This window comes from Talpa occidentalis, unplaced genomic scaffold (assembly GCF_014898055.3).
Source record: "Talpa occidentalis isolate TD23 unplaced genomic scaffold, MPIMG_talOcc4v2.1 talOcc4.5, whole genome shotgun sequence".
In the NCBI taxonomy this organism is placed as follows: Eukaryota; Metazoa; Chordata; class Mammalia; order Eulipotyphla; family Talpidae; genus Talpa; species Talpa occidentalis.
Window position 1 is genome coordinate 125,441,435 of NW_023604861.1, and position 26,760 is coordinate 125,468,194.

Below are 26,760 nucleotides of genomic sequence, written 5' to 3' on the forward strand. Positions count from 1 at the left end.
GGGTCTGAGCCAGTGCCGTTTGGGGGCTCGGCCGGCGAGCTCGGCGGCGGCGGGGTTCCACCCGCGTCTGTCCAGAAAACGGTTAACGCCTCCCACCTGCGAGAAGGAAAAGGCCAAGTGTCCGAAAAGCAAACTGGAAAAGACTCACCTGCGAAGCAAAAGGGCAGTGTGCGCGGGGAGCCATCGCCCGCCGCGCCCCCAGGTGGACCGCAGCGGCCGCGCCGCCGCGGGAGCCCCCGCCCTGCGAAGCCCGATGATGTAAGGGGCAAAAGCCGAGTGGAGGATGCGGGCATCGATCCCGCTACCTCTCGCATGCTAAGCGAGCGCTCTACCATTTGAGCTAATCCCCCTGCTGCTGCTGTGTTCTTTCCCGCTGCCTTACAGGCTGTTTGAGGCTGGCCAGTGGCGCCACTATAATCAAGGGCGTTTATTTGGCGGAGTAAAGTGAACCTGGGCACGATTTTAAAAGCCCGGCATGTAGTGGCCACAGTGAACCGTAGTAACAAAGTGTTACTTTAAAACACGTTAACCTACTTTTCATCTAAATGCCGAGAACTGCACTGGGACCGCCTCACGGCTCTGTCCCCCGCACAGCGGCGCGCATACAGAGTCGTAGGCCTCCGACGAGTAAAGCTCTTGGCCACGGAAACCATGATTCGCGGAGGCTAAAAAGAGCACACGAAGTCCTTCGAGCCGGAATCGAACCAGCGACCTAAGGATTGCCACGGAACGCCCTCTACAGTCCTCCGCTCTACCAACTGAGCTATCGAAGGCCTCGCTGCTCCCTGCGCCCGCCGCGTCCCTTCTAAGCTCGCCGAGCCCGCCTGCGGGGCCCAGGTGGGCGCGAGGAGCCCGGCCCCCTCCGCAGGGGCGCTCGCTCCGGCCCGGCCTCCTGCGGCGCGCGGCGCCGGGGCCGGGAACAGGCGCGCCCGGGCCGCCGCCCCGCTCCGCGCCGAGGAAGCGGGCGGCGCTTCCCTCGCGTGTCCCTGCGGTTCGCCAACAATGAGACCCGCGCGCGCCCCGCCCCCGAGGGCTCCGAGGGACGGCGGCGCTCGAGACCCGCCCACGCCCGGGCCGGCCGCTCCCCCCGGTCGCCGGGCGCACGTGCCGCAGGGGAGGCCGCGGCTTACTTTTGCTTTCTCCGCTCCACATTCCCCTTCGGTTCTGCCGGACGCCAGTGAACGCCCACTGCCCTGCTGATGTGAAGGGCAGTCAGTCACTGAGCCCGCTTTGTCAAGATCGACTCGTTCTGACTAGAGCAAGCAAGAGGCAAACCACAGAATTGCTGGGGACGACGAGGGGGGCTCAGATACAGCCCGGAGGCAGCACGCGACTGGGGGCTGGCCGGGGGCGGGGCCTGGCGGGGCGGGGCCTGGCGGGGCGGGGCCAGGTGGGCCTGGGGGCGGGGCCTGGAGGGCCTGGGGCGGGCCAGGCGGGCGGGGCGGGCCAAGCGGGGGGCGGGGCCTGGAGGGGCGGGCCAAGCGGGGGGCGGGGCCTGGAGGGTAGGCTCCCGCCCCGCCCCGCGCTGGGAGACCCTCTTCCTGCCCTACGGACGCCTTCACTGTCTCTAGGGCCCAGCATGCCAGCCCGCCATCTCCCGGGTGTTTAAAACAAACCTAACACTCCTCTGCGATGTCTTCGCAGTCTGGTGGGGGCTTTGGGGGGCGGGGCGTTCAGGGAGATTCGGCGTCCATTTCCAGCTCCGCGGTGCGGGGGGTCACAGTGGCCCGGGCGGCCAACGCCAGGGCGGGCGCGGGAGGCGGGGAGCCTCCGCAGCTCCGACATTTAATTGGTTCTGATAAAACGAGCTTTTAATCCAACTGATTTTCAACGAAGTTTCCAAGACCATTCAATGGCGAAAGAATAATCTCTTCAACCACCGGTACTGGGACAACTGGATATTCACATGAAAGTGCTGAAGTTGGATCCCTGGATTACACCAAACACAAAAGCGAACTCAGCCTTTATTAATGACTAAATTATAGAAACTAAAACCATAACGTTTTAGGAGAAAACATGAGGGTAAATCCTCATGACCTTGGAATTGGTTATAGATCCTTAGATTTGAGACCAAAATCAGAAGCAACAAGGAAAAAATAGATAAATCGGACTTCATAAAAATGAAAAACTTTCCCTCCATACCCTATCTGGGTATGCTATTCTCCCCCAAACCATTACCTGTTCCCCAACCTGGAAGCTCCCAAACAATCCAGTTTTTCTGATGCTATCCCCTCAATGTCTCAAGGAAACACTTTCAATGAATGTCTTATTCCTTGCTGAATCTGATGATTTTTCCAAGGCAGCATTGCTTCCTTGGGAAAACGTCCCTTAGCGGTGTGTACAGAGGGAATCAGACCACAGAGAGAAGTGATTGTGGATTATAGACTCTGTGACTAGCAGGAATGTGACTAATGTGCTATAAGATCCTCAATCAAATAAAGCAAATTATGATTTTTCCCTTTTCCATATGGTTCCTTAATCCCATTAGTTCTGTGTACCTACTACTATTTAAAGCAAGAGTTACAAGTTCATTTTATCTAAATTTCCTCAGCAGTCCATGTTCAGAGTTTGGCATCAAAATCTTTTCTCTGTGGTGGGAGTCATTATAAATTACCTTTTATGGAACTATCTGGGACAATTTGGGTATCTATCGGTAAGTAAGTAAGGTGAGGGCCTCCCCGGTGGTGCAGCGGTTGAGCGCTGGGTTGCGAAGCTGCCCGCGGCCTCTGCGGCGCCGGTTCGATCCCCGGCTGCTCCCCGGCTGCTCCCCGGCCACCGGCGGAGGATCCCACATGGTGCGCAGACCTCTCCTGCCGCCCGCTGCTCCCCTCAGCAGTGTACTTCGGTCCTTCTGCCTGCTCTGCTCCCCGCTCTGGCTCTGGTGAATTCTCTCACCCTCCCGCGCTTCTGACTGTACCCAGTGCATGTATAAACAAAACAAACAAACAAACAAAATAAATAAATAAATAAAACATGCCTCTATAAAAAAAAAAAAAATAAATAAAAAGAAAAAAAAAAAAAAAAAAAAAGTAAGTAAGGTGGGCTGTTATTAAATAGCACCTATTCATATAGGGTACTTGGAAATATATTAAAATATGGTATGATATAATGTTTTATTGTAGAGAATGGAAAATACAGTGTATAAATAACTTTAAAAGCCACAGACTGAGAATAATTATTTGCAAAAGACATTCAGTATAAGACTGTTATCCAAAATATTATAAAGAATATTTAAACTCAACAATCAATTAAAAAGTGGGCAAAAGATCTTAGCAGACACCTCACCAAAGAAGAAATACAGATGGCAAATAATCATATGAAAAGGTGCTCGACGCCTTATGTCACTAGGCAATTATAAATTAAAACAAGGTACCACCACACACTTTTTAGAATGGCCAAAATCCAAAACAATGACAACACCAAATGCTGGTGAGGATGTGCTGTGACAGAAATTCATTCATTGCTGGTGGGAATGTAAAATGGTACAGCCACTTTGGAAGACAGTGTAGCATTTTCTTACAAAATTAAACATATTACTATAGAATCCAGCAAGATCACTCCTTGGTACTTTACTGAGTTGAAAAATATATGCCCACACAAAACCTGCCTGCTGATGTTTATAGTTTTTTAACTGCTAAAACTTGGAAGTTGTCTTTCAGTAGATGGACTGATAAACTGTGGTACATGCAGACAGCAGAGTAATATTCAGCACTAAAAAGAAACACCCTATTAAGCCATGAACAGTTGTGGAAGTACCTTAAATGTCTATTATAGTACTAACTATACCACTATAGTACTAACTGCAAAGAAGAAACTACTGGCAAGTGTTATACTAACAGTATTTTTTGGAAACGATTTATTTATGCATACAAGAGCTGAGGTATAGGCCAGAGATGCAGGGGCGAGAGATTCACCAGAGACATAGTGGGGAGCAGAACAGGCAGATTGACTGAAATACACTGCTGAGGGGAGCAGCAGGCGAGACAAAAGAGGCCTGCTTTAGCTACCTAGCCGAGGATAGGGGATTGACTCATGCTGCAGAGGATGTGGATAGCTTCATAGTGCGGAGACTTTTTTTTTTTGGGGGGGGGGACCCTTGCCCGGTGGCCAGGGATCAAACTGGCACTGTAGAGGCTGTAGGCAGCCTCGCAACCCAGCGCTCAACCGCTGCGCCACCACTGAGACTTAACCCCCTGTACCACCAGGGAGGCCCCGGCAATAGTATTTTGTTTTTTAATGGATTTTTTTTTTAAAGATTTATTTTTATTTATTTATTTATTTATACAAGCACTGGGTACAGTCAGAAGCGCGGGAGGGTGAGAAAATTCACCAGAGCCAGAGCAGGGAGCAGAGCAGGCAGAAGGACCAAAGTACACTGCTGAGGGGAGCAGCAGGCGGCAGGAGAGGTCTGCGCGCCATGTGGGACCCTCCTCCGGTGGCCGGGGAGCAGCTGGGGATTGAACCGGCGCCGCAGAGGCTGCAGGCAGCTTCGCAACCCAGCGCTCAACCACTGCGCCACCGGGGAGGCCCTGGCAATAGTATTTTATTAAGGCAAAACTATGGCGACAGTAAAGATTACCAGGGGTTGACAGGAGTGAGAGATGAATAGGTGGGGAACAGAGGATTTTTAGAGTAGGGAAATTGTCCTGCATGATACCATAAGGGTGGACACATGTTATATATTTGCCCAAATCCATGGACTGTTCACCGCCAGGAGAGAACTTTCTTGTGAACTATGGACTTCGGGGTATAGTGATGTGTTGGTGCAGGTTCATTGACATGGGCAGCGGGAGAGCCTGAGTGCAGAATAACTGTCATGCTAATATGGTAAAAAAAATTATACCAAGGCACATGCAACAACACATTGAATCATATTTTTATTAACAGGAAGACTGTCCAGTATTTAGGTTTTCACTCATATCCTGAATAGTGGTAACTCTTTCCTCCCCCCATTTCTTCTTATACCTCAAATGGGGCAGTGAAACAGCCCTGTAAAAATGAAATACATCAGGACACAAGCAAAGCCCTTTAGTGAGCAAAACTCAAGAATATGTAGAAAAAGGATGGGTCACTTTAAGTGCTCACTCCTAATGGTGTCCAAACCCCATTCGGAGATAAGACGTATTAAAATATTCAGAGGCCACTCACCATTGAAATGTCCGTGTAACTGAAAACTGGGTCATTCTGGACTAAGGCCAGCTAGGCCTGCCTCTCTTCATGGGACACACTCCCCCTTAAGTGTGGTGGCTTTGGACACAGATCCAAAATGCTGCCAAGTGTGAGCCCAGCAACATTATCTGCAGCAAGTCAGCTACCCACCAACTGTCCTTTTCTAAAGCTGAAGTTGTAGACTAGGTACAAATAACTGGAGGAATATGTAGGGTGTTTTAAAAAATTAGAAAAATGGAAAGGATTTCAAATGAGCCACGATGTGGTTGACAATAACTATATTAAGATAACCATGTTCAAACTGCCCTTTGGTTTTATGGCATACTATCTGTTCACCTCCAGCGGTGTGTGAAGCTGCACTGTCCAGACAAGACCCTGAGGCGAGGTGTACTCCTGTACTCCCTGGAGCAGGCCTCTCTGCCAGCCCACACAGCTCCACGCACTGGCTCAGCTTGGATGCCTGTGTTAATAATACTGTTCTGCAAACATGAGCCATCTGGATGTCTGGTTTACTGTAAGGGACAGCAGGTGCGCTGCTGTACTTCTCTGGCAGAGGAAAAATTCTGGACAATTGCGACACTGGGTTAAAACATGTCTACAAAATAAAGCCTATTAGGCTGTTGGTATCCCTGACACTCCAGAGAGGATCTAGAGACCCAATTAAGCGATAAAGAGAAGTGTTGCATTCCTGGATTGTAGAGTTGGGTAGTGTATGAACCCAAAAAGGCGAATGCAGTGCCCACACTAGCGACCAGGGCAGCTCTGGAAATGGTGTTCTCGGAGCTGCTGAGTGGCCAGACTCCATGTCATCGCATAATGATGTCCTGTGTGTCACCAACTCAGGCCCCTCTTCAACTTGGCTTGAACATGCGGCAACTATCCTTAAGGGTCCCGCTTGGCTGGTTAAGGAAGAACCCAGAAACAAGACATTAGGATCCTGCCTAGCCCTAGACCTGGCCCTTTGCCTATCAGGGTTTCTTTTTTTCTGGTAAAACTCGTCGTGAGCGCCACCAGGAGAGTGAACTCTGCCCACTGTGGGCTGCTTAAATCTCAGAGATTAGGGAGTTGTGTCCTAGTAAGGAAAGGGAACAAGAGTGAGATGCTCACTGTGTCGAGATTTTTCCATGCTTATTACCTTAGAACCTCACCACTGGAAACTCAGGCATCATCTCAGGCATTTATGATGGACACAGAAACCAGCCTATGGGAGCTGGAGTGACAGTGTACCTCCGGGACTGCGTATGTATTTCAAGGACAGACTCTCAAGAACTGAAATATTTGTGCAGTCATTGGATTAAACAGCCTAACTAAAACAAAAAGGGGGGGGGGGGCGTGGGAAACCAGGGGAAGTTTGTGATAAACTCTTAAATGCTTAGGTCTCTTGGAGGTCTAAAACTTCCGCTTATAAAAATGAAGCTATTAATAAGGTCTGGGAAGGACCTAGAAGTCACTCCTGCTCACTGGCCAGGAAGTCTGCTAGGAGCCACTTTTCCAAACATTGGAAAATACTCAGGCTATCAAAGCACTTCCTGGGACTTGAATCACAGAGATGAGACAGTATGATTAGGGGGACAGGAGGAGTGCATCTGTAACTCTCAGTAGACCAAACTGGAGCATGGTGGGTGTGGGCATTCTCTGCTAAAAGCTCAATTGTTACATCAGTGGCAGCAAATCCCAGGAGCACAGGAGGTCAGAGGAGAATATGCAGGTGCCTGATATTTTGTTGTGCTGTTCCACATTGGGAATTCCTAGCTGAGGATGCAGAGATCTAGAAATCAGTATGTCCTTTATTCCGTCTAGTAGGCATGCCCAGGAACCATATGCTGAACACCGTCTCAACATGTTACTGGAAGGTTCCCTGGATCAGAAGCACACAACCACCTGGGCTCTGTTCTCCAGAAAGAGAGTAGGAGTGGTCAGCAGAGAGAAGCTAACCCTTGAGGCAGAGCTGTTCCCCCACCCCCCAGCACTGAAGGGGAATAGACAGTGAGGAATTAGGTCCTTGAAGGAACTAAGTTGGACATTTGGAGGTGAGGCCTTTCTACCCAGGCCTCCGAGTCCGCTGACAGCCACACCCAGGCTGTGGGTAGGTGTGAAGCTGCTACTGCCGACTGTGGTATAATATTCTTCTGGAAGTTCCTTCCTTTATTCTGCTGTGGCTCATCAGAAGAACGTAGCAGTTGCTTGCTGGAGTCACCTTTTTGGAAATGAGCTGTAGGGGTTTTAGGAATGAGATGGAAGGAAGTGGAGAGCTGGAGACAAGGGGAGGTGAGAGAGACTACCACCCCAAGGACAGAGCTGAGGGCGATGTGCAACAGGGCCAGAGCAGTGTCCAGTGGAATCATGGGTAGGAGGTGGGGTACCTCTGGGCTTGGTCTTCACCAAAGATGGAAGAACTGGGGCAGAGGCAACTGGCCACTTGCCTAGGAGACGAAACTTAGGCACCAAATAAAAAAGACCCCATGCAGAATGGCACCCTCTACCGACCCAGCAGTCTCAGAGGACCTGCCCCGGACAAAATCCAGTTGTGGGAGGCAGGGCCTACTGCTGGGAAATCAAGGAAATTGCCCAGTCCAAGAAAGCCACTGTGGCGTCCTGTAGGCGGAGCCAAGTCCAGCGGGCAGCCTCGCCGAACTGTGTCTTCACGCAGTCCCAGGTTACCTCACCTCTAAGGAGAAAGCAGAGCAGTGAGTGGTGTGCATCTGTACCAAGTCACAGGGCTGCGGCTCAGACCAAACCTGCATCCTGGAGGGGCCAAGGGATGAACGAGGGCAGGCAAGGCAGAGGGAGACCTTGAACACGGGGGCCTTGTCCCTGGGGAAAGGGCACGGAGCCAGGGTGGGGTCTTACCCGCACACATCGTGGCAGTGCTCCTGGGCCAGGGCCAGGGCCTCCAGCAGCACGTGCCACAACGGCAGCAGCACGTTCTGATAGAGAAGCAGGAGCAGCTCCCGCAGAGAATGGAGGAGCTGGTTCAGGCCATCGGGGAGCTGGGTCTGTAGCTGGACCGTGGAGAATGAACGGGGTTGGAGTGCTGGGGAATGCATGGCGGCCCTGAGGACCCAGTCCACACACGCCTGCGCCTTCCCAAGAAATCAGTCCCAGGGACACCAGGTTGCCACTGGCTTACCCTCTGGGAGAGGCTGGTGATGATGTTCCCCAACCAGGCTAGGAGGGAGGCAAAGTGGGCAGAAAGGAAGCTGAACATGGCATTAGTGCAGTCCCAGACCATCTGCAAGCTGGGCCTCATCACCGTCAGCAGTTGTGAGCCCCAGGCCGGCAATGTTTCCTCTAGCCAGCTGCAGAAGAGGGGGGAGGAGGAGGGCAATGAGTTTCCTCAGAAAGCTCGGCTCCCCAGGAAGAGCTGGGGGAAGGGAAGCCTTGGGAAAAGAAAACCACAGCCACTGCTCACTGATGGTCAGTGCAGTGCAGTCACCACCCTGCACACCCTCCTCTGCTCCCCACCCCATCCCCGGGAAGTGCTCACCTGTAGCCTTGCAGGCTGTAGGAGTAGAGCTTGGCACATACTTGTTGGCTGGCAGGCAAGAAACCAGATGATTGAAGCAACCGGCCAGAGAGGGAGGCTGAGTAAAGGGGACCTCTGGTGAGCACTCAGTGTGCCCATAGGCTGCAGAGGTGGCTCTAGTCTGCTCTAAAGCATGTTTGGAGGACGGCGGGCCTAGGGAGAGCCCTGGTCTTAGGTCTCAGGAAGCCCTGGGTTTGAGGGTCTGCCCTTCTACCTATCAGCCGTGATCTTAAGCTAACGGTCAAAACTTTCTGATCCTCAATTTCCTCGGAAATTAAAAAGGAGTTAACAGCTACTCAGACGAGACCATGAATCTATGAGTATTTATTTATTTATTTGTTTGTTTATTTAAAAATTTATTTATTTATGTATACAAGAATTGGGTTACAGGCCAGAGATGTGAGAGGATTGGGGTACAGGCCAGAGGGGTCAGAGGATTCACCAGAGACAGAGTGGGGAGCAGAACAGGCGGATCTACTGAAATACACTGCCGAGGGGAGCAGCGGGTGAGTCAGGAGAGGTCTGCTGCGCCATGTGGGTAGCTCCCTGGTGGGGGAGCGAACTTGTGCTGCAGTGGCTGCGGACAGCTTCATAGGTTGTGTCTTAACCCTTGCACCACCAGGGAGGCCTGAATATACGAGTATTAATATACCACAAAGCACTAGACTGACCTGAAGTGGGGGTGCTAACGCAGTGGACAGAGAAGTTTGTCTGCAAAATGTTTGGCTTCAGTATCAGGGCAAAGCTGTGGGCATGGGGGTGGGGGATGCTGCACAAAGCTCTATGCCAGACCCCCATGTTACTTTCCTCACCTACGATCCCTGCTTACCCTGGAAAGAGCTGTGTGACCGGACGTCATGGCACAGGAAACCTATGGCAAAGACCAGCACCAACAGAAGTAGCCTTGTCCAGGGCAGCTGGAAGCCCCGGGCCTGCTCTAGTAGACCCTAGGCAGAGAGGGGTCAGGGAGGAATGGTCATAAGGGGGAAGGGCTAGTCTTTGCCTCTTAAGGCAGGCCTCAAGCTACGCCTTCCAGGAAGATCAAGCCTTCTATTACTCCAGAAGAAGAGGGTATTCCCGAGACAGGTGGGGCAGGGATGGGATCCAGGCCCAACCCAGGGTGTACTGAGACAGATGCAGGACAGTGTGTGGGCAGGGGAGGGCTGGGCGCCGTTACCTTGCAGGCCATATCACAGGTGACGACATCCTGGTTCTTATAGTTACCCTTCCTCAGCAGTTCCTGGTTGGTAAGCTTGAAGGACTGAATGGTTTCTTGCAAAGATTTCTGTGTCTGTAGGGTAAAAAGAGTGGGTTGAGAATGTAAGATTTGACCCATAGGGAGTTCTGAGCCTCCACCCTGCCTTATTTTATTTTCCATGCCAAATACAAAAACAGAACACCTTCTCAGGGGAGGGGGGAACATGGCCGAAGGGTACAAACTCAGAACCCAGGCAAGACTCAACCTGCCATACCCTCCCAGCTCACCTTCTTGGGAATCTGCTCCCAGGACTTGAGCAAGTGCTCCAGCAGCAGGCTGTGGGGAAAAGCACAATCCCTTCCAATCAGGGGGCCCACTTGACCCCTCTTACCTTCATCGGCCCCTTCAAGTTGAGACTCTCCATCCCACCTTCCACTCTGAGGAAGAACTTGCTTCCTAGAGGCCTCCAAGCAATGTGCCCACTCAACTTGAGGTATGAGCCCAAACAATAGGGACAGGAGAGAGGTGGGTGACCCTCCCATCCCCCACCTGCCTGGACTGTGACAGGTGCTTGGGGTATAGCTGCCGCCAGACGCTAGCGCTGAGGGGGTCCACCGTTAGGCACTCAGTCAGGCTGCTCAGGAGCTGCACAGGGAACAGAAGAAGGAAGAGCCTGCTGGGGCACGGGGCCACCTGCCTCCTGAGGCCACCCCTCTACCCTAAAGGGGGGAGATCCCAGAAATTCCTGAGAGGCACAAGGGGAAGGGTACCACTCCCCAGCTACAGCCTGAGCTGGAAGACCACTTGCCGACAAGGGGCTGGACATCAGAGACCAGCCAGACCTGAGTGTGCCATCTGTTCAGCACTGTTCTTCTGAGGGCAGAACATGAGGGAATGGGGCATGCAGCTGTCAGGAGTGAGTTCAGGGGAGCCCGGGTAGACAGGGCCTTCCGTCAGCAGACAGGGGCATCTGTAGCAGAGCCTTGGGAAGGAAGGAGCCTCCCATCATCTCCTCACCTCTTTCTTCATCTCAGGGGGGCAGTTAGGGGTGGCTCTGGACAGGAAGGAGGGGAAGTAGGTATGCAGGGTGGATTCCGGCTTCGCGCCCAATGCCAGCACCTTCAGTCTCGGGTAGAGCTGACACAGCTGCTCCTGCAGGCTAGGGTGGGGGTGAGGAAGCCAGGCACAGCTCTAAACGGAGCCGTGTGGTATGTCCCCTTTGTCTGCCCTACGCATCCATATCCTATGCCAGGGAGGAGGTCACTAAGAGCCTGGTGATGCTCTGAACCACAGACAGCTTGGAAATCTACTGAAAGTCATGGATCCTCTTGCCAGGTAAAGGCCCATATGCCAACACATTCAAGGGGCCACATGATTTCAGGGGGTTAAGCCCTCAAACTTGCAGGTTGAGAACCTAGGATCTAGGGTGGCTGGAGGAGAAGGAAAAGGAATATACTGCCTGTTCCTGATCCTCCACTTAGATCCCTCCCAGCAGGTGTGCCCCAGGGCAGCCCTACCTGGGTGTCAGGGAGTTGTTGGGCATATAGGCGAAGTCCAGAAGTGGGAATAAGTCCTTGGGGCCAATCATGCCAAAGCCTTTGGTGAGGTTGGGGTGCATCCTATGGGGAAAGGAATAAACAGGCTTGTGGGAGTTTACCACTCAGGCTATGATCCCAGCTAAGACCAATAACAGGAAAAAGGGGGTGAACACAATGCTACCCCCATTTCTTAATGACTCCCTCCCTTTCCTCTTCAGCATCCCATTCTGGGTTGGGAGAAGCTGGGTCCTGATTTTCCTCCCTTCTATGGAGATCAGAATCACAGCATCCCAGTTTTTGAGATAGTGACCTGTAGACACCCACGCCTTCCCCTGCTGTTCCCCCATGACTTACAGGAGCAGTCGATCCAGATACGCAATGGCATAGGGAGACAGAGACTTAATGCCCAACACAGGCAGCATGATCCCCAGCCACACTGCAGAGACAAAGGTCAGGGAGGACACCTCAGGCTTGGATGCCCTGGGGACATTAAAGAGGAGCTCCCTGGCTCCAAGACCTTTTCTCTTTCTTCTCCCATGTACTTATTACCTTTCAGTCCCTCGGTGAGGTTGGTAAAACCTGCTTGACCCAGGGCCCACATGATGGTCAGACACTTTGGCGGTCGGCTCTGGTGGGACCTCAGCAGTTCTAGGAACTGAGGAGATGGGCGGAGAGGCAGGTTTGGCTAGGGCCAAATACCAGAAACATCCCCAAAGCCTGGCAGGAAGAGAGACGTCAACTAGGAGAGGAGGGGCATGCCAAGGGGAAGTGGAGTGGTAGTGATTCAGAGGATGGCTCTGGCACCAGAATGTGGCTTCACCCATACTTGCCACTTACTGGTTGACCGACTGAAGGTAAGTTACTGAACCCCTCTGACTCAATCTTCTTATGTATAAATGGGAATAACAGCAGCATCTGCCCCATATGTATACAAAGCAGAGACAGACAGTAAGTGCTAATAGTGCTACCTATTAATACTGGACTTACTGGGACTTCCACCAACTCTTAGCAGAAGACCCATACCTATCGGCAGAGATTCTGCATCGCCCTCCTACTTCTAGGTTCCTGGTATCTTTAGCACCACCCTGAGCTCACCTTGCCTAGGTTCATGGTGGCAATCTTGGGCTTGTCTTGCAGAATTGCCTGGATACAGATGCGGTAACCATGAAGTGACTCCCCTGGAGAGATATGTGTTATCAGAAAACCTGAAACCCCCTTCTGGCAGCTGGGAGCCCAAAACCCAGGCCCAGTGAGTCCTAACCTCCTCCTCCCTTTTCAAAATGTACTGTCAGGATTAGCACATTTCTCTGCTGGAGACAGACCTACCCAGCCACTCTGAGCAGGAAAAAGAGAGGGGCTCACAAGTTGGGGCTGGGCTATCTCTCAGACTCTCTCACCTGGTGTCTTATCCAGCTCTTGCAGCATGGTGAAGAGACAGTGGTCAAAAAAGAGCTCCAGAGACCCAGCTGCCTTCGCCAGGAGCCCGCGGATGATCCCACGCAGTTCCCGGCTCACCAGGCTGTAGGGATAGTCTGCGGCCAACAGGCTGCACGTCAGCACTAGGAACAGACGCCCCTGCCAGCTGAGAGCCTCTCTCTGAAGGTGGCCAGTGGAGATCCCTGCACTGAGGGTGGCATCCTCCCCATCCCAATGAGGCCCAGAAATGTTCACAGCCACGATATGAAAGCAGCTCCAATCACCCATGGACAGCACAACAGTGGGGGTCCTGGGCTCTGTCACTAAGGTGCTCATCCACAGCCCTTTCAGAATTTTCTTGAACTTGTCTGAGGGAGTTGGAAGAACTAACCATGAGGATGCTGGCTTAGTGTGGGTTCACTTAGAGGTGCTTGAAGCTTGTAGTTGAGATAACTGGCCAGGTCCTTCAACCACACCGACGGGTTCCCAGGGAACACACTTTGGCTCTTGTCCAGTTCCTTCTGCAGAGCTGCCACGTCCAGCTGCCAGGGACACAGTTCCCCTCATGGTAAGTTGTGGGTGAGTTGTGAGTGTAGGGCAACAGGACAGTGGGAAAATGGCTGAACTAGGAGGAGGTTGGAAGAATAAAGGGCTTCTGCTTTTAAACATAAGCAGTGGAATGCCACAATGTTGCTGCATCCAGATCTTTGAAGATACAAGGTAGCTGGAATTGCTGATCTTAAAGCCCACTACTTTTAGGCCTTTCATAGCTTCAAGGAAAAAACAGAGGATAAAATGGAAAAACGAAAGATCACTGCTTCCATGGGGCGAGAACTACAAGAGATTTCTCTAACCCCTCCTGGTATTCCTGGGGTTCTTCTCACTAATCAATTTCCCTATAAACTACATATTTCCTTTCCATCGTAAGTGCCTTGGGGTCTCCAGCCTTTCCTGAATGCCTCCTGTCAAGCAAGTGTCCCAAATTCCACGGTTCCTGCAGCTGTGGCTCCCCCCTTCATCTCTATACCCCAAGTCCTTGTCCTTTCCCCGCCTAAAGTTTAGGCACACTCACAGCTTTCATTGCCTCTTCCAGGCTGCGGAAGCGGCCCTGTTTCTGCTTTTGGTTGGTGAGGGTCGTTGCTTTCTTAGCTGGCTTCTTGTTCATTGGTTTCTTAGACTCCACAGCAGGGGGTGGAACCTGCTCCTTATTCTGCCGTTTCATGATTTTCTCAAAGCCCCGCTCATAGAGGGTGCTTGTAGTCTGGATTGGAGCTGGATGATAACAGGCAAGAGAAAGGAAGGCCATCCTTGAGTCAGAAGCACCTCACAGTGACAAGTGAGTCCTTCTCCTACAATGTCACCCAAATTCATCTCCAGAAAGGAGCCTGCCTCAAAGCCCCTTCTTGCTGCCCTCCTTAAGCAGCAATCCAGGGAGTCCTCCTGGTTGCTTCTTTCCCTCATCACAGCTCTTGAGTTCATGGGCTCTTTCATTGGCATGAGACTTTTTTTTATAAGATAAATCTGAGTCTGTGAGAATTAGTGGTGGGGTCAGATACACAGAGCAGGCTGCTTTGGTGAGCCTGTACTAGTCGGGAGGTCAGGATTTTCCCATCTTGGTTCTACCCCAATTCCTCATGATTCAGATGTGACAACTGTATAATCAACAAGTGGTAAGCTTTCTTCAGTCCTCCGGGAGACTGAGGAAACAATGATTGGGGGCGAGGGTGGGGAGGGGTGGGAGGGTGGCTCATTTGCCCTCTGGGCCTACTGTCCGCGCCTGCCCCGCCCCATGTGCGGTAACTTAAGGAGGCACCAAATATAAGGGACCAGGATGGCTCTTTTCAGCTCTGCCACCTGCCCAGGGACAGGGCTTGGGCCGGGAACAGCTGGTAGAGTGTGAGCGTGTGTGTGTGTGTGTGTGTGGGCGCGCGTGCAATGAGCTGAGCGTGCAAGACCGGAATCCCAGTCCCCTCTGCCATGCGACTCTAGACAAGGCATCCCAGTTCCCCGGGCCTCAGTTTACCAGCCATGACCTCCCGCAGGCTACCTCCGGTGGGGCTTAAAACACACCGCAAGGGTCGCGCTGCTCAACTGGGAGGTGCTGAGCCGCGGGCAGCTCACGCCTCGAGGAGCCGGGGTGCTTCTTCCCTGTGGGCGCCGCCACCCTGCAAGGGCAGGCCCGGGGCCGGCGGCGGCGAGCGGCGGGCCGGGCGGTACTCACGGGTCAGGTCGTATTTCCACACTCCGTTCGCCTCCCCGAGCGCCCGGCGGTCGCCTCCGCCGCCTTTACCTCGGCCGCCGGCCCCGGGCCGCCGCCCCTTCTTCACCACCTCCCAGCGCCCCACACCCGCAGTCCTGCCCGCCATGGCTCCGACCCTCCCGCCACGGCCACCTCCCTGGGCTTTCCGGTCCCGTGTGGCCGCGCCTCGCTCTGCCACGTCTCCTCGCGGGGCCACGCGGCGCTGACGCCGCCCGCAAGGCAGCCTGGGACTTGTAGTCTCTCGGCTTCGCCAGGGTCTCCTCCGCGAGGGGTTGGGGCTCCTTCTTAGCAAACTCCAGGCTCTTAAGATGTTGAGATGAGGGGCTGTTCAAATCAGAAAACTTTTACTGGGCACCTGTTGTGTGAAGGCCATTGCACGGGGTGGCTTGGTGGAAATTTAACTGCTAGGGCTTTTTGTTTCCTTTCTAGTAGTGCTGGAAGGATGTAAGGAAATAGTTCCCACTCACTGGGAGCGTTTGGATATTGAATGCTTTCTTCCTTCTACAAAAGTGCTAGTTTTTCTGTTGCTAGTGATTAACTTTGGGTTTATTGGGCTATAAAAATTTATTGTGAAAGAACAAGGAAGAGGAGAGCGCTCAAGGGAAGAGGCAGAGTTTGGAGGGCAGGAAGGGGAGGGTCCTGATAGGAGGCAGAAAAAGTCTGGGACAGCCGGGACTGGTTTTTCCCTTCCAGGAAAGGGGAGAGAGACAGTTCTGGCTCCTAGTGAAGGAGTTTGTGTGGCAGGGAAGTGATCAGGAGCCCCAGGCCCAAGACCTACTCAAACAGGTGACTGCTCAGACTGTCACTTCGCCGGGCTACCTTCCACCTTGCTGCAGTATCATGTGAGACCTCAGAAACTTGAATTATCCCAGCAGGGGAGGATGAGGAAAGGTGAAAGTGATTTATCACAAGCAAGGGGAGATGTGCAATTCCTGTACACCTACATTGAGGATGAGATTCATATCTGCCATACCAAGGTATGACATAGGCCAGCCTCACAGTAAGAACTAATAGAGTCCAAATTCCCTCATGATCAACAGCTTAGGGAATGATAAATTCCTCAGGACTGAAATTAGAGAAGGCTTCCTGAAGGAGGTGGCATTTGAGAGGAATCCTGAGGAATAGAAGAATTTTCATTGGTTGGGAAGAAGGACAGGTAGGGAGAATGGTTATGTGGATTTATTCATTTAAGCAAACACCTAGTTGTAGAACATGACAAAGCAAGGCTGGGGAGCTGGGAATAGTTCACTGTGGTGGTTCTTAATGGGTTAATGGAGGAGATGAGGTTGGGAAGGGATTTGAGCCCAGATTCCAGGAGCTTGACCTTGCAAAATTGGGTCGGTATTCTCCAGATCCTAGTGGGAAAGTGGCATGATCCACTGCTTTGAAAAGATAAGTGGGGCTATGAGAAAGATGAGTGGGGAAGGGGAATGACAGAAGTCAGATGACCAACTCTTGCGTCCCCCTCCTGCCTGTCCTCCAGCCACTCAGTCCTGATCATGACTGACTGTCTCAGGGAGCTCTGAGATGGAACACTTTTGCCAAGATTGTGCTTGAGTTGATCATTTTCCAGGTCATTGGTGTAGCTCTACTCAGAGTCCAACAACTGCATCCCCTCTTTGGTTGACCCCTTCTCTGTTGCAAATATGGCCACTGAAGAGACCCTGATTTTGGTGGGGAAGGGCATTCTCTTCTGTCTTTCCTTGGAATAATCTGCAAATCATCTGATGCAACTGGGCATCTAAAGGATAGATGTCATTCACTTACTTATCCAGCAGCATTTTCTAAGCCTCTTCTCTACCTGAGCATCTCACACTGTGAGGAACTCAAAGCCTGTGTGGGAGACAAATGTGTAAACAGGAAATTACAGTTGCTATCCAGGGTAACACTGAGTGTGAGGTACTGGGAAGAGGTGGGAAAGGAGGCTGTGGTTTTACATCCTTGAGCTCTTGGTTTTGGAAGAACAGTCTTAGACAATAGCTGGCAGGGGGTGGGCTTGGGCACAGGGGTTTGGGCTTGGGCTTGGGCACATTGGGTCAAGGAGAACAGGTGGGTGTCTAGCAATGGGGGCAAGAAGGGTGAGCTCACTGAAACACAGTTTGACCCAGGATACTAGTTTTCTTTTGCTACTGTAACAAATTGCCATAAATTGGATGGCTTAAGCAACATGAATTTGTTATTATATTGTTCTGGAAGGTGGATGTGGAAGTTGACATGGGTCTCACTGGAATAAAATGGTGTCACTAGCGCTGTGTTCCTTTCTGGAGGCTCTGAGGGAGATCTGATTCCTTGCCTTTCCTAGCATCTAGAGGCTGCCCACATTCCCTGATGCAAGGCCCTCTTCCAGCTTCAAAACCAGCAAGACCAGTTGGAGTCTTTTGCACTCATGTGGCATCATTCTGGTTTTCTCTCCTCCTGTCCACTCCCACTTTTGCTTTTATGGACATTTGTGATTCCATTGGGCCCCCCTGGATAACTTTTCCCTACTTTAAGATCAACCAAATGGCAATATAATTCCATCTGCAACTTTAATTCCCGTCTCCCGTGTAACCTAACATATTCACCGGTTCTGGGATTTATGAGGTGGACCTCTTTGAGGGGAGCCATTATTATTCTGCCTAACACACCACTTTACCAGCAGGATGAGGTCTTGGCCTGGGTTGAACACTTGGCAACGAAGAACCACCATCTTATCCTTTTATAGTACCTATCCTGGAATTGTGGAGGAAAAGTATTTTAAAATTAGGCATAAAGAGAAATAAAAGGCAAGGAATTGTTGGAGAAGAAAAACAGAACTAGAATAAGGTTAGAAGTGTCTATGTTGGAGTGGGAGTGAAATGAAGGAGATGATGTGGATGAAGAGTAAACAGACACAAACTGCTTATTGAAAGCTTGCATGTGGAGTCATTAGAAAAAGGCAGAGTTCCAGAAGAAACACAACCCCAGCTTGGTCATACTCAGAAGAATGAGGAAACATCTGGCATCTCAGAAACTCTGAAACACTAGGTCAGCCTGAAGCTAGAGGAACATTCTAGAGACACCTCTGTGATCTTTGGAAGTGAGCACTGAACCATGAGTCAGTAGGTCTGAATACTATTAGTCCAGGTTTTTACAACCTTCAACAAGTAAGTCTTGTCACTCAAGACTTGCTGGGTAAGTAAGTGAATGACTTCTACCCCTCAGTCCCTTCAGCAAATGAGGGGCTGGCCTACATGACTACCAAGGCTCTGTTTGACGCTGTACCCACATGGGTCCCCGTTGGGTTTGCAGGACCTCGGTTATTATGGTCCATTGCCTGCTCATGCACTAGGGAGGGAGGAAGGACTGTGTGGACAATGTGAAAGGGTTCCTGACTCTCCCTTCTCACTAGCCTTGATTTGGAGAAGGAACCGCTCGGACACTGCTGTTCTCTCGGGCCTCAGCATTCGGGGCCACATGCTCTTTGTGACTGCCCAAGGCTTGCTCTGTCACGAGACCTGTCCCCAGATGGATCTCTGTTGAGAGGTGCGTGAGCTTTGCCAAGGGGTGAGAGGCACCATGCAACTTAAAGCACTTCTTGGCCAGGCTATCCTGTTGCCCAGTGGCTTTGCTGGGCTGCCCATCATCACAGTCGAGGCCTTGAACTTTACTCCTCCTCAGTGATTGGGGTTGGGCCTCCAGGCTTTCTCTTAGAGGCCTCGCACCAGTGTTGGGAGTCACAGCAGGGCTCGGAGGCCAAGCACCAATAGCGGCTTCTGGACCAGAGAGTGGTGGCAGCAGTGCTGTGGGCCATGGCCTCTGGAGAGGGGGCGCTCAAGAGGAGAAAAGCACGGAGACCCAGGCTGTGGCTCACTTGAGGGAGACATGGTATGGACTTTTACCACACAAGTTTATTTAAATAAAAGAGAACACATATGCAGGCTGGGTGGCCCAAGGGGCAGGGGCTGGGGAGGCGGGCGATGGGAGGCAGACGCACAGAAGGATCCAGGCAAAGTCTGTGTGGTATGAACTAAGCTGCAGGAGGGAGTGGCTGGGGGCCTCGGGGCAGTGCTGGGCTGTGGTGCTGGGGCAGGGGCTGAGGGTGGGCAAGCCTGGTGCCAGGAAGTCATTCTCATCCCTTGCATGTTCCCCTCCCTCTCCCTGACCACCGGGGCCTAAGGCGCCCCCTCCTCAGTCCCCCTATCCCTCTCCTGACATCAGTTTTCTCCTCAACTACTGGGCAGTCCGAAGACAAAATAAATAATTGGTGAGTCCTGCAATGGCCCCCGCAACAGGGGAGGGAGGCCCAGCCAGGCACACTGCCCCGAAGCCCGTGCTGTCAGTCCTGGGAAAGAACAGGTAAAGTGCAAGGAAAACCCAGTAAGTAAAAATATACCAATGACTTTGTCAAATATACAGCTGCTGGCTGTCAGGGGAACAGGTGGCTGGCTGGGTGGGTGGCAGCAGCACCCTGGGAAGTGTTGGCCGACACAGCATAGAGACAACGGAAATAAATAGGGGTGGGGAGTGGGCAGGGGTCCTGCCCGCTGGGCCAGTGCCACAGGAGGACGGGGCCTCTGCCGGCTCACCTGCCCCACGCCCCGAGCCCTGCAGGCCTGGCTTCCCCATGCTGCGGCACTGACACAAAGCACCCGGCCGACTGGCTGTAAGGAAAGGATTATAATGTGGGGGCGGGGGCGGGGCGGGGAGGCACGGGGAAGTCGTGCAGTCAGCCAGGGCTGGAGCTGCCCTCAGTACTCGTCCTGGTCTTCTTGTTGGTGTTCCTCAATCTCATCGTCCTCCGGGGGTGCAAAGCCTTCCTGGAGAGCGGGAGGAAGAGGAATAGGTGAGACAGGCTGAGGGCGTGCACTTAGGGGTCTTGGGACAAGGGGCAGTCCTTGGAACAGTCCTCTGTTCCTGCTAAGGCTCTATGTCCTCCTGGGCTGCTCATGTCACCCTGCTCCCCTCATCAGTCTATGTTCTCTTCTGGCCCGAGGGCCCGGCCAGGAGAGGGGAGGGCCCCGAGGGCCTGGGACATTTGTAGGTGAAGGCCGAGCTCACCTCAGTGGCATAGAGAATGCCAATGATGCCTGAGATAACAGGGCTGTTCTCGCTCTCATGTTCCTGGCAGATGAGCTCAATGTCCCGGAGTTTGCTGAAGTAGAAGTCGCGCTCCTTCTCCAGCCCGTCCACCGTCAGCTTCAGGTCCAGTAGCTGCTTGGGGAGAAGGAGGTGTTCAAGCAGGGGGGCCTGCCTCGGACCGCCCTTCCTGCCCTGGTACTGGCAGGGCCGAGCTCTTGTGGCAGGGCGGTCTCAGCCACCGTCGCCATCCCACTCACCTGCTGGTTGAGTTCAAGAATTTGGGCATCAGCCTCATGGCCGCCATTTCGGGCTGACGGGGGATTCTTTCGGAGGATACAGGGTGGAGCCACGTTGCTCAGTCGGCCAGAGGTCTGCATATTTTTAGGGCCTGTGGGGGACGTCCTCTGTGGAACTGCCCAGAGGAGAAAAGTCAGGTGGGGCCGTGAGCTCTGGGCTCGCGTGGCGTGAGACAGCCTGTGTGACAACTGCGGGGCGGGGTGGCAGGGCCATGCGAAAGGCAGGCACCCCTCCCCTTCTGTCCCTCTCAGGAGGGGCATCTACATCTAGGCCTCAAGCCACGGCCACACGTGACACCACAGCAGCTAGGCAGCCCTTTGGCAAGCCTGGGCGAGCAGGACTACAGGGAATTAAAGAAGGGATGAGGTGCTGGGAGGGAGGAGAGCCTGAGGGAGAGATGAGGGAAACTGGGAAAGCAAATTTGGGAAGTGGGGCTGAAGGACTTGGGGCCCCTCGCCTACTGACAGCTGGAGCTTGAGGAAAAGCAACTGATGCAGGGTGTTGGATCTGACTCTGGCTGGGCCTTTCCTAACAGAAATCCCAGCCCAAAGTCACACTCCTGTGGTGATCTCAGCCTCAGGGGCTCAAGTATAGAGGGTGCAACAGACACCTGCCTTGGCCTTTCCCTCCGCCCCTGCCTCAGGAGAGGCTTTGGGCCCTCTGCTGGGCCTGACTCTGGGACTCCCGCACCTCCCACCCGCCCTGCATGCTGTGGCTACTTGTTCTCCAGCCGGGCAGCTCCCTAGACAGAACTGGCTGCTTCTAAGCAAAGCAAGCAGGTGAGTGGGGCAGGCCCAGGCGGGGCAGCAGCACAGACAGAGGAGTAGGCTCTGCTATGACGGGTTCAGATGCAGGCTGGGGCTGCTCCTCTCCCTTCTCCCCCAGCCTCTCATCCCCCAGAGTCCCTGCTGCTTCCTTTCCTTCACTTTAGAGACCTGAGCAGGCCTCATTTCAAGAGAGTAATCTCACCTAGGAATGCGGGCCTTTGGTGTGGGGAGGGATGGGCTCACACTTGGCAAATTCCTGCTCCTGGAGTGGGCAGGGGGCAAGGAGGCTCTGTGGTGTGGGCACCAGGCTCTGGGCCGGGATGGACAAATGGAGGAGGAGCCAAGCGCTGCCCCATCACTCGAGGCACACAGTGAGCTCTTGCTTTGGAAGGACATGCCCCAGGCTTCGCATGGCCAACTTCATGGCCAGTTTTCCTGGGCTGGTGCAGGAGGCTCTCCTCTCCCAGCAATCTTTGGAGCCCTCTCCTCCCCATGGCGACACCCCCTGGTCTAAGCAGCAGGCAGCAGGCGGCGTCATCTGAACTCCGTGATAACAGTCTCCTCTAGGCTGGTGGGGCCGGGCCAGGTGGCACAGGGGCACTCCGGGCTATAGAGCCCTGCCGGCCCGGCCCCCCACACTCCCTCCCCCGGCTCGGGCACGTTACCTGCTGTGCCAATGAGTTTCTTGGATTTGTTGAAGATCTGATCACCTGGGTTAGGAGGAGGCGCTACGTCCTGGCCCTGCCGCGCCAGCAGAGGGTTGTAATCCTTTCCATCATAGTTTGCGTCAAAGAATTTCTTAAACCACTGAATAAACTCAAAATTATCTTGGAATTTTCCTTTCACTAATTTCTCTACAGGAATTATCTGAAACAGACCACAGAAGCAGACAAGTTTAACCAGCTGCGGCGGCAGGGCCAGCTTCCTCAGCGAGAGGACCCCCGCTTTCAGGAAGGCCAGTGCTCGGCTGCACCAGGCCCCATCCCAGGGACCAGAGCAGATGGGGAGGCTGCCGCCCGGCCTGGATGCGGAGATAGCCCTTTCCTGTAGGCACAGGAGCCACTGTGTGGGGAGGTGGCCCTGGGCGCTGCTGCCTGGGGCGGGGCGTGGGGGGACGTGGAAGCCCCTGTGGCGTGAGCAGAGCCTTAGGCCTCCAGAGAGGGCTTCACAGGAACAGTGTGCCGGGCCTCAACAGCTGGGAGGGATGGGGTCCAGAGAGGAGGAGGGACAGGGCTCTCATGGGATGGGACAGTTATGGGTGTTTCCATTGTGCCTTGAGCTGTGGGGACACGCCCACTGGGGAGCCAAGGACGGGTGGAGAGGTGTGACAGTTGCAGACTCCAGCAGCCCGCTGACCCGGCTGGCGGGCCATCTTCTTCCCCAGGCTCACACAGCTCCTCAGGGCCCCCCAGAGCGCAGGCACCTACTTTGTCAACACCCATCTTCTTGAAAGCTGCTTGCAGCACCTTGAAGTTGTGGATGTACTCATGTTCTAGCTTGGCCTGGAACTTCACCTTCCTCAAGTGCACACAGCCAGGGAAGAGCATGTCCATGAACTGGCAGTAGGCTGCGCCTGTGGAGAGGCACAACTGGCTGAGGGGGTCCCGGCCGCTCTCCTGCTTGGGCTACCCCCTTTCCCTTCCTCAGGCCTCCCAAACCACCCTGCTCCTCGCCTCTCTCCTTGTCCTGGGACTGGGGCCAGGCCTGCTTTCAGAATAGACATGGCCAGCATCACCCGCCACCACCCCAGCTTTCCAAGATTCAGGACATTTACTATGTATCGATGCAGTTCCCTCCAGCGCCACAGCAGAACACTGCACACTGCACCCGTGCAACTTAACCCTAGCGAGACAGTGACGTCGTCTCTATCTCATGGAGGGGAAAACTCAGAGTGAGACGCATGGAGTCTTTTGCCCAGGACTGCACTACAAGAAACACTAGATTTGGATCTGGAGCGGTGAGATTGGACCCAGTGCATCAACCCGTGGCTTCACTGTCGGTCCCCACAGCCACGCTCCCCTAAAGCCCTTCACTGTGCTCTCCTGCTCTTCCCTCCCATAGGGACCCCTACTTCCTTATTACAGCTTATTACAGCTTATTATTTGATTAGTTCATGCTTCTACAGCTTTGCTCCTTAATCTTAATTACAGCAGCCCTCCTTTATTTGGGATGTGTTCCGAGACCCAGTGGATGCCTCGGAGACTTGGGAACCCCACATATACCGTAATTTTTCCTGTACATCTATACCAAGGATAAATTTTAATTTATAGCTTAGGTATAATAAAAGATTAATAATAATTGGTAATATATTAGCACAATTTCAACAATACATTGGAATATAAATGATGTGAATGTGATCTCTCTGAAAATATCTCAGTGTATGTAATATTCCGGACCAAGGTTGACAGTCCTTCAGAAGCGAACCCACGGACCCGGGGGACTACTGTGTAAGTTCCAGTCTCAGCTGTGGCTGCTTGGCCTTCTGCCTTCCCTCTGTTTCCCTCCAGCGGGGCCCATGACCCCATCTCCAGCCTCCTACCTGAACAGAGCTGTTCTATCTTGGTGTAGTTGAGGTGCAGAGAGTCGTTGACCCATGCGAGCATATCATGGCGACTCAGATTCTCACTGGTCACAGATGTGGAGTACACATTGACGGCCATACCCCAGCTGCCAAGAAATAGGAAAGGCAAGGTCAGCATCCGGGGCCTCATGCTGTCTTCATCTGCATGAGAGGAGGAGCCAGAAGGCCCTTGGGAATGAGATTCCTCTTCTCCATACCAGTCTTGCATTTTGCCCTCTGGGAGAAGGGCCACTTACTCATTCTAGACATTTACTGTGTGTCTACACTGTGCGGGACCAGTGCTGAGAACTGCTGGTGTAGTTTAGCGAGATGTGGAGGAGTTTTGCGTGGAGGAATTTATAGACAGGCAAGTATATGAAGTCCAGGGGAGGCATGAAGAAGGGGGTGATCTGCTTGACAGGGTCAGACAGGCTTCTGAGCAGGGATGTTGAAGCCTGAGAGGTAGGAATTTTCCAAACACATGAAAGGATGGACAGAAGGACACTGCAGGCCCATGGACCGGCAAGAACAAAGGCCTGGCTTATTATGGGACTCCGAGTTGCTCAGCAGGCCTGGGGAGCAGGTTTTTATATTGGGGTGTGGCACTGTGAGGTTGGCAGGGACAGACTGCCAAGGGCTTTGTTTACTATGAGGAGTCTGGCCTTTCTATTTAAAAAACGGGAAGCCATTAGAGGATCTTAAGCAGACAGTAACCTGGCCAGACTTGGGCTCCAGAAAGCCCACTCACCTTTGCCTCTGCTCTGACTACAGACCCCATATTCCCATGTATGGGCCCACCGGCATCTAAATTCTGCTTGTCCAGAACCTTCCTTCCTGCTCTTGTATTCATTATCCCAGTCAATGGCACCACTGGTCACTTGGTTCCCCAAGTCAGAAACGTATGGTGCTGTCTGAAACAGCCTGCTCCCCCATCCACAGAGCCAATCACTCGCCAAGACCTGCAGCTCCCCTTCCTCTACCTTGGGATTTATGTGTCCCCTCAGCTCACAGAAGCCTCCTGGAAGGCACTCCAGCCTCCAGCCTCTCCTTCCCCCTGCCCATGCCCGACATTGCTGTGGTCAGAACCTATCTAGAAGACCTGTCAACCAGCAGCCATAAAGGAGACCCTGGTCGACGAGTTTGCCAAGGATCCCACCCCAGTGTTGGAAACAGTTTTAAATCAGTGCGCAGCATTTCAAAGTTGGGATATTTCACACTGAGATATTTGGGATTTCTGCCTCTTTTGGTAACCTTGGCGCTACATTCCTGCACCACAACCCACAGTTGGAGCTGAGCAGAGGCGTCCCTCTCTGGCAGCAGCGGGAGGGCCTCCTTACCCACTTCTTCCCTACCCAGAGGCCCAGGGTCAGCTGCTGTTTATCACTGACTTGCCCTGGGAAAAAGGAAATACTTCTCGTAACTAAGTCTTTATCAGAAACGGAAACAGAGAGAGCAAAGGACTGTGTATTTTGACAACTGTGTGTATTTCTGGAGGGAAGACATTTCTCTAGCTTTAATATGCAGTGTCTCTGTGAAGGAAGGACCCACCCGGCCCACCCTCCTTCCCCTGTAGGCACCTGTCCTATAATGTGACGCTCCCCACCACTAATCAACCCCCTAAATGAGCCCCACCTCTTCAGCCCTGTCCTCCCCTTTGCTCCCCCAGTTGGGGGCACTGGCAGCTCCTGGCTCACCTTCTGTCTGGAATTCTGCCCCCACCTCATCCTCACTCTCTGATCAAATTGCTCGAGTGGTTCTCAAACTGGAGCCTGGGTGCTGTGCGGGTAGCAGCTTGTCAGAAATTTCAATTCTTGAGCCCCACCCTAGACCTACTGAGTCAGAACCTGTGCTTGAAGGAGATGCCCTGGGGGTCTGCAGTGGAACTGGAGAAGCTGCTTTGGAGGAGGTTCAGTTGGCATCTGCCAGGCTGTGCTCCCTGCCCCTCCCCCATACATTTCACTGAATCTCATTAGATGCACATTAAACTTCAATGAATTATTTGAAGGAAAATGGAGAAGCCCTCTTGTTTATTCCTAATCCTCCCTCCTTTAAAAAGTAGACCTTGTCCTCATTGTCCAGAGAAAGGGATCAGCTAGGGCCAAGAAGCCAAGAGAGACAAAAAATGGCTTCTAAGGACTCAGGAGCTGACCATTCTTGAGATTTCCGTGGATAATTTTGATTCTTTCTGATTCTTGGTTCTTCTCGTACACCATAGGTTTGAATCCACTGCCCTGCACTAACCCCTGGGCTCCCTGCTCAGTGAGCACCTGGAAGCCAGGAGTGTAGTTTCCAGGCCTGTCATAGGCCAGGCGTTCAGCAAATTTGTTGAATGACTGAATGACACGTCCACTTATACTCTCCTCTTTCATCACCTTCTGGCCTGGATCCTTCTTCCCCACTCAACTGTTAGCTTCAATGTGGGCATCATCATCTTCAGAAACTGTCTCTGAGCTCCCACGCAGGGAGACATGCGCCTGTCTCTATGGTGTCTGGGGCAACCTGAACCAGGACGTTCATTACATTCTCCCGTGAGCCTTTCCAGGCCTTCATTCACTTTTGGGTTCCAGACAAATTCTCAGTGACTAATAATCCCTGAGACTAAATTAGGAGATGCTTTGGCGTTTCTGCGGAACTCACCTACAGTCACATCGGTAGGCATGATGGAGAGGATGCACCAAACTTGATGCAGAGGCAGACAAAGCTGGGCCAGGAAAGTGCATTTTGGTTAGGGACTGTGAGCATTTGGTTAGGGGCTGTGATTACAGAAAAGACTTGGCCCTGTCCTCCAGGAGTTTTTAGTCTTACTAGGGAGACAGATGCACAGTAGAATGATATAACTGAATGCCCTCAAGTGTGGTGAGAATAGTAAGTGCTACAGGAAGTCAGCGGGGAGAGATGGTGTAGAGTTAGAGGGAGATGGTTTGACTGGCCCCGCTATGAGCAGTCATTCAGGATTTCTGGGGGTCTGAGGAGGCCTGCTGGGAGCCGA

General features: G+C 52.9%; 2 protein-coding genes and 2 non-coding genes across 5 annotated transcripts in view; all 4 read right to left on the minus strand.

Annotated features, from left to right (window-relative positions):
• Nucleotides 1-277: 277 nt before the first annotated feature.
• Nucleotides 278-350, minus strand: TRNAA-AGC (transfer RNA alanine (anticodon AGC)). Its single transcript has one exon. It is a non-coding gene; the product is annotated as a tRNA-Ala (tRNA).
• Nucleotides 351-684: 334 nt separating this feature from the next.
• On the minus strand, nt 685-773 carry TRNAY-GUA (transfer RNA tyrosine (anticodon GUA)). The gene is given in 2 exon segments: nt 685-720; nt 737-773. It is a non-coding gene; the product is annotated as a tRNA-Tyr (tRNA).
• A 4,059-nt stretch (nt 774-4,832) lies between these two features.
• Nucleotides 4,833-15,214, minus strand: TMEM214 (transmembrane protein 214). The gene is made up of 17 exons (XM_037528361.2): nt 15,069-15,214; nt 13,920-14,119; nt 13,239-13,389; nt 12,829-12,963; nt 12,527-12,609; nt 11,981-12,086; nt 11,786-11,867; nt 11,411-11,512; nt 10,911-11,052; nt 10,447-10,538; nt 10,181-10,229; nt 9,873-9,986; nt 9,525-9,642; nt 8,657-8,753; nt 8,300-8,468; nt 8,020-8,171; nt 4,833-7,837 (listed from the first exon to the last, which is right to left on the minus strand). Exons 1-17 carry the CDS (start codon nt 15,211-15,213, stop codon nt 7,711-7,713), a joined length of 2,064 nt encoding a protein of 687 aa, XP_037384258.1. The 5' UTR covers nt 15,214; the 3' UTR covers nt 4,833-7,710.
• A 3,721-nt stretch (nt 15,215-18,935) lies between these two features.
• The window catches only part of MAPRE3 (microtubule associated protein RP/EB family member 3), a 48,349-nt gene continuing 40,524 nt past the window's right edge, over nt 18,936-26,760 (minus strand). The window contains exons 2-7 of one of the 2 annotated variants that reach the window (XM_054701259.1): nt 23,751-23,878; nt 22,639-22,784; nt 21,922-22,078; nt 20,405-20,559; nt 20,127-20,279; nt 18,936-19,885 (exon numbers count right to left, since the gene is read on the minus strand). In XM_054701259.1, coding sequence (XP_054557234.1) covers nt 19,817-19,885; nt 20,127-20,279; nt 20,405-20,559; nt 21,922-22,078; nt 22,639-22,784; nt 23,751-23,871 — 801 coding nt within the window. In that variant the 5' untranslated portion in view covers nt 23,872-23,878 and the 3' untranslated portion in view covers nt 18,936-19,816. Of the gene's footprint in view, nt 19,886-20,126; nt 20,280-20,404; nt 20,560-21,876; nt 22,079-22,638; nt 22,785-23,750; nt 23,879-26,760 lie in introns of both variants that reach the window. The other variant, XM_037528375.2, reaches the window with a different exon arrangement.

Coding starts and splice junctions, on each gene's coding strand:
- TMEM214 (XM_037528361.2), bottom strand. CDS start 15,213: ATGGCGGGCAGGACTGCGGGTGTGGGGCGCTGGGAGGTGGTGAAGAAG. Junction 14,120..15,068: donor GTGGAAATACGACCTGACCC/GTGAGTACCGCC, acceptor GTTATCATCCAG/CTCCAATCCAGACTACAAGC. Junction 9,987..10,180: donor GGGAGCAGATTCCCAAGAAG/GTGAGCTGGGAG, acceptor TTTACCCTACAG/ACACAGAAATCTTTGCAAGA.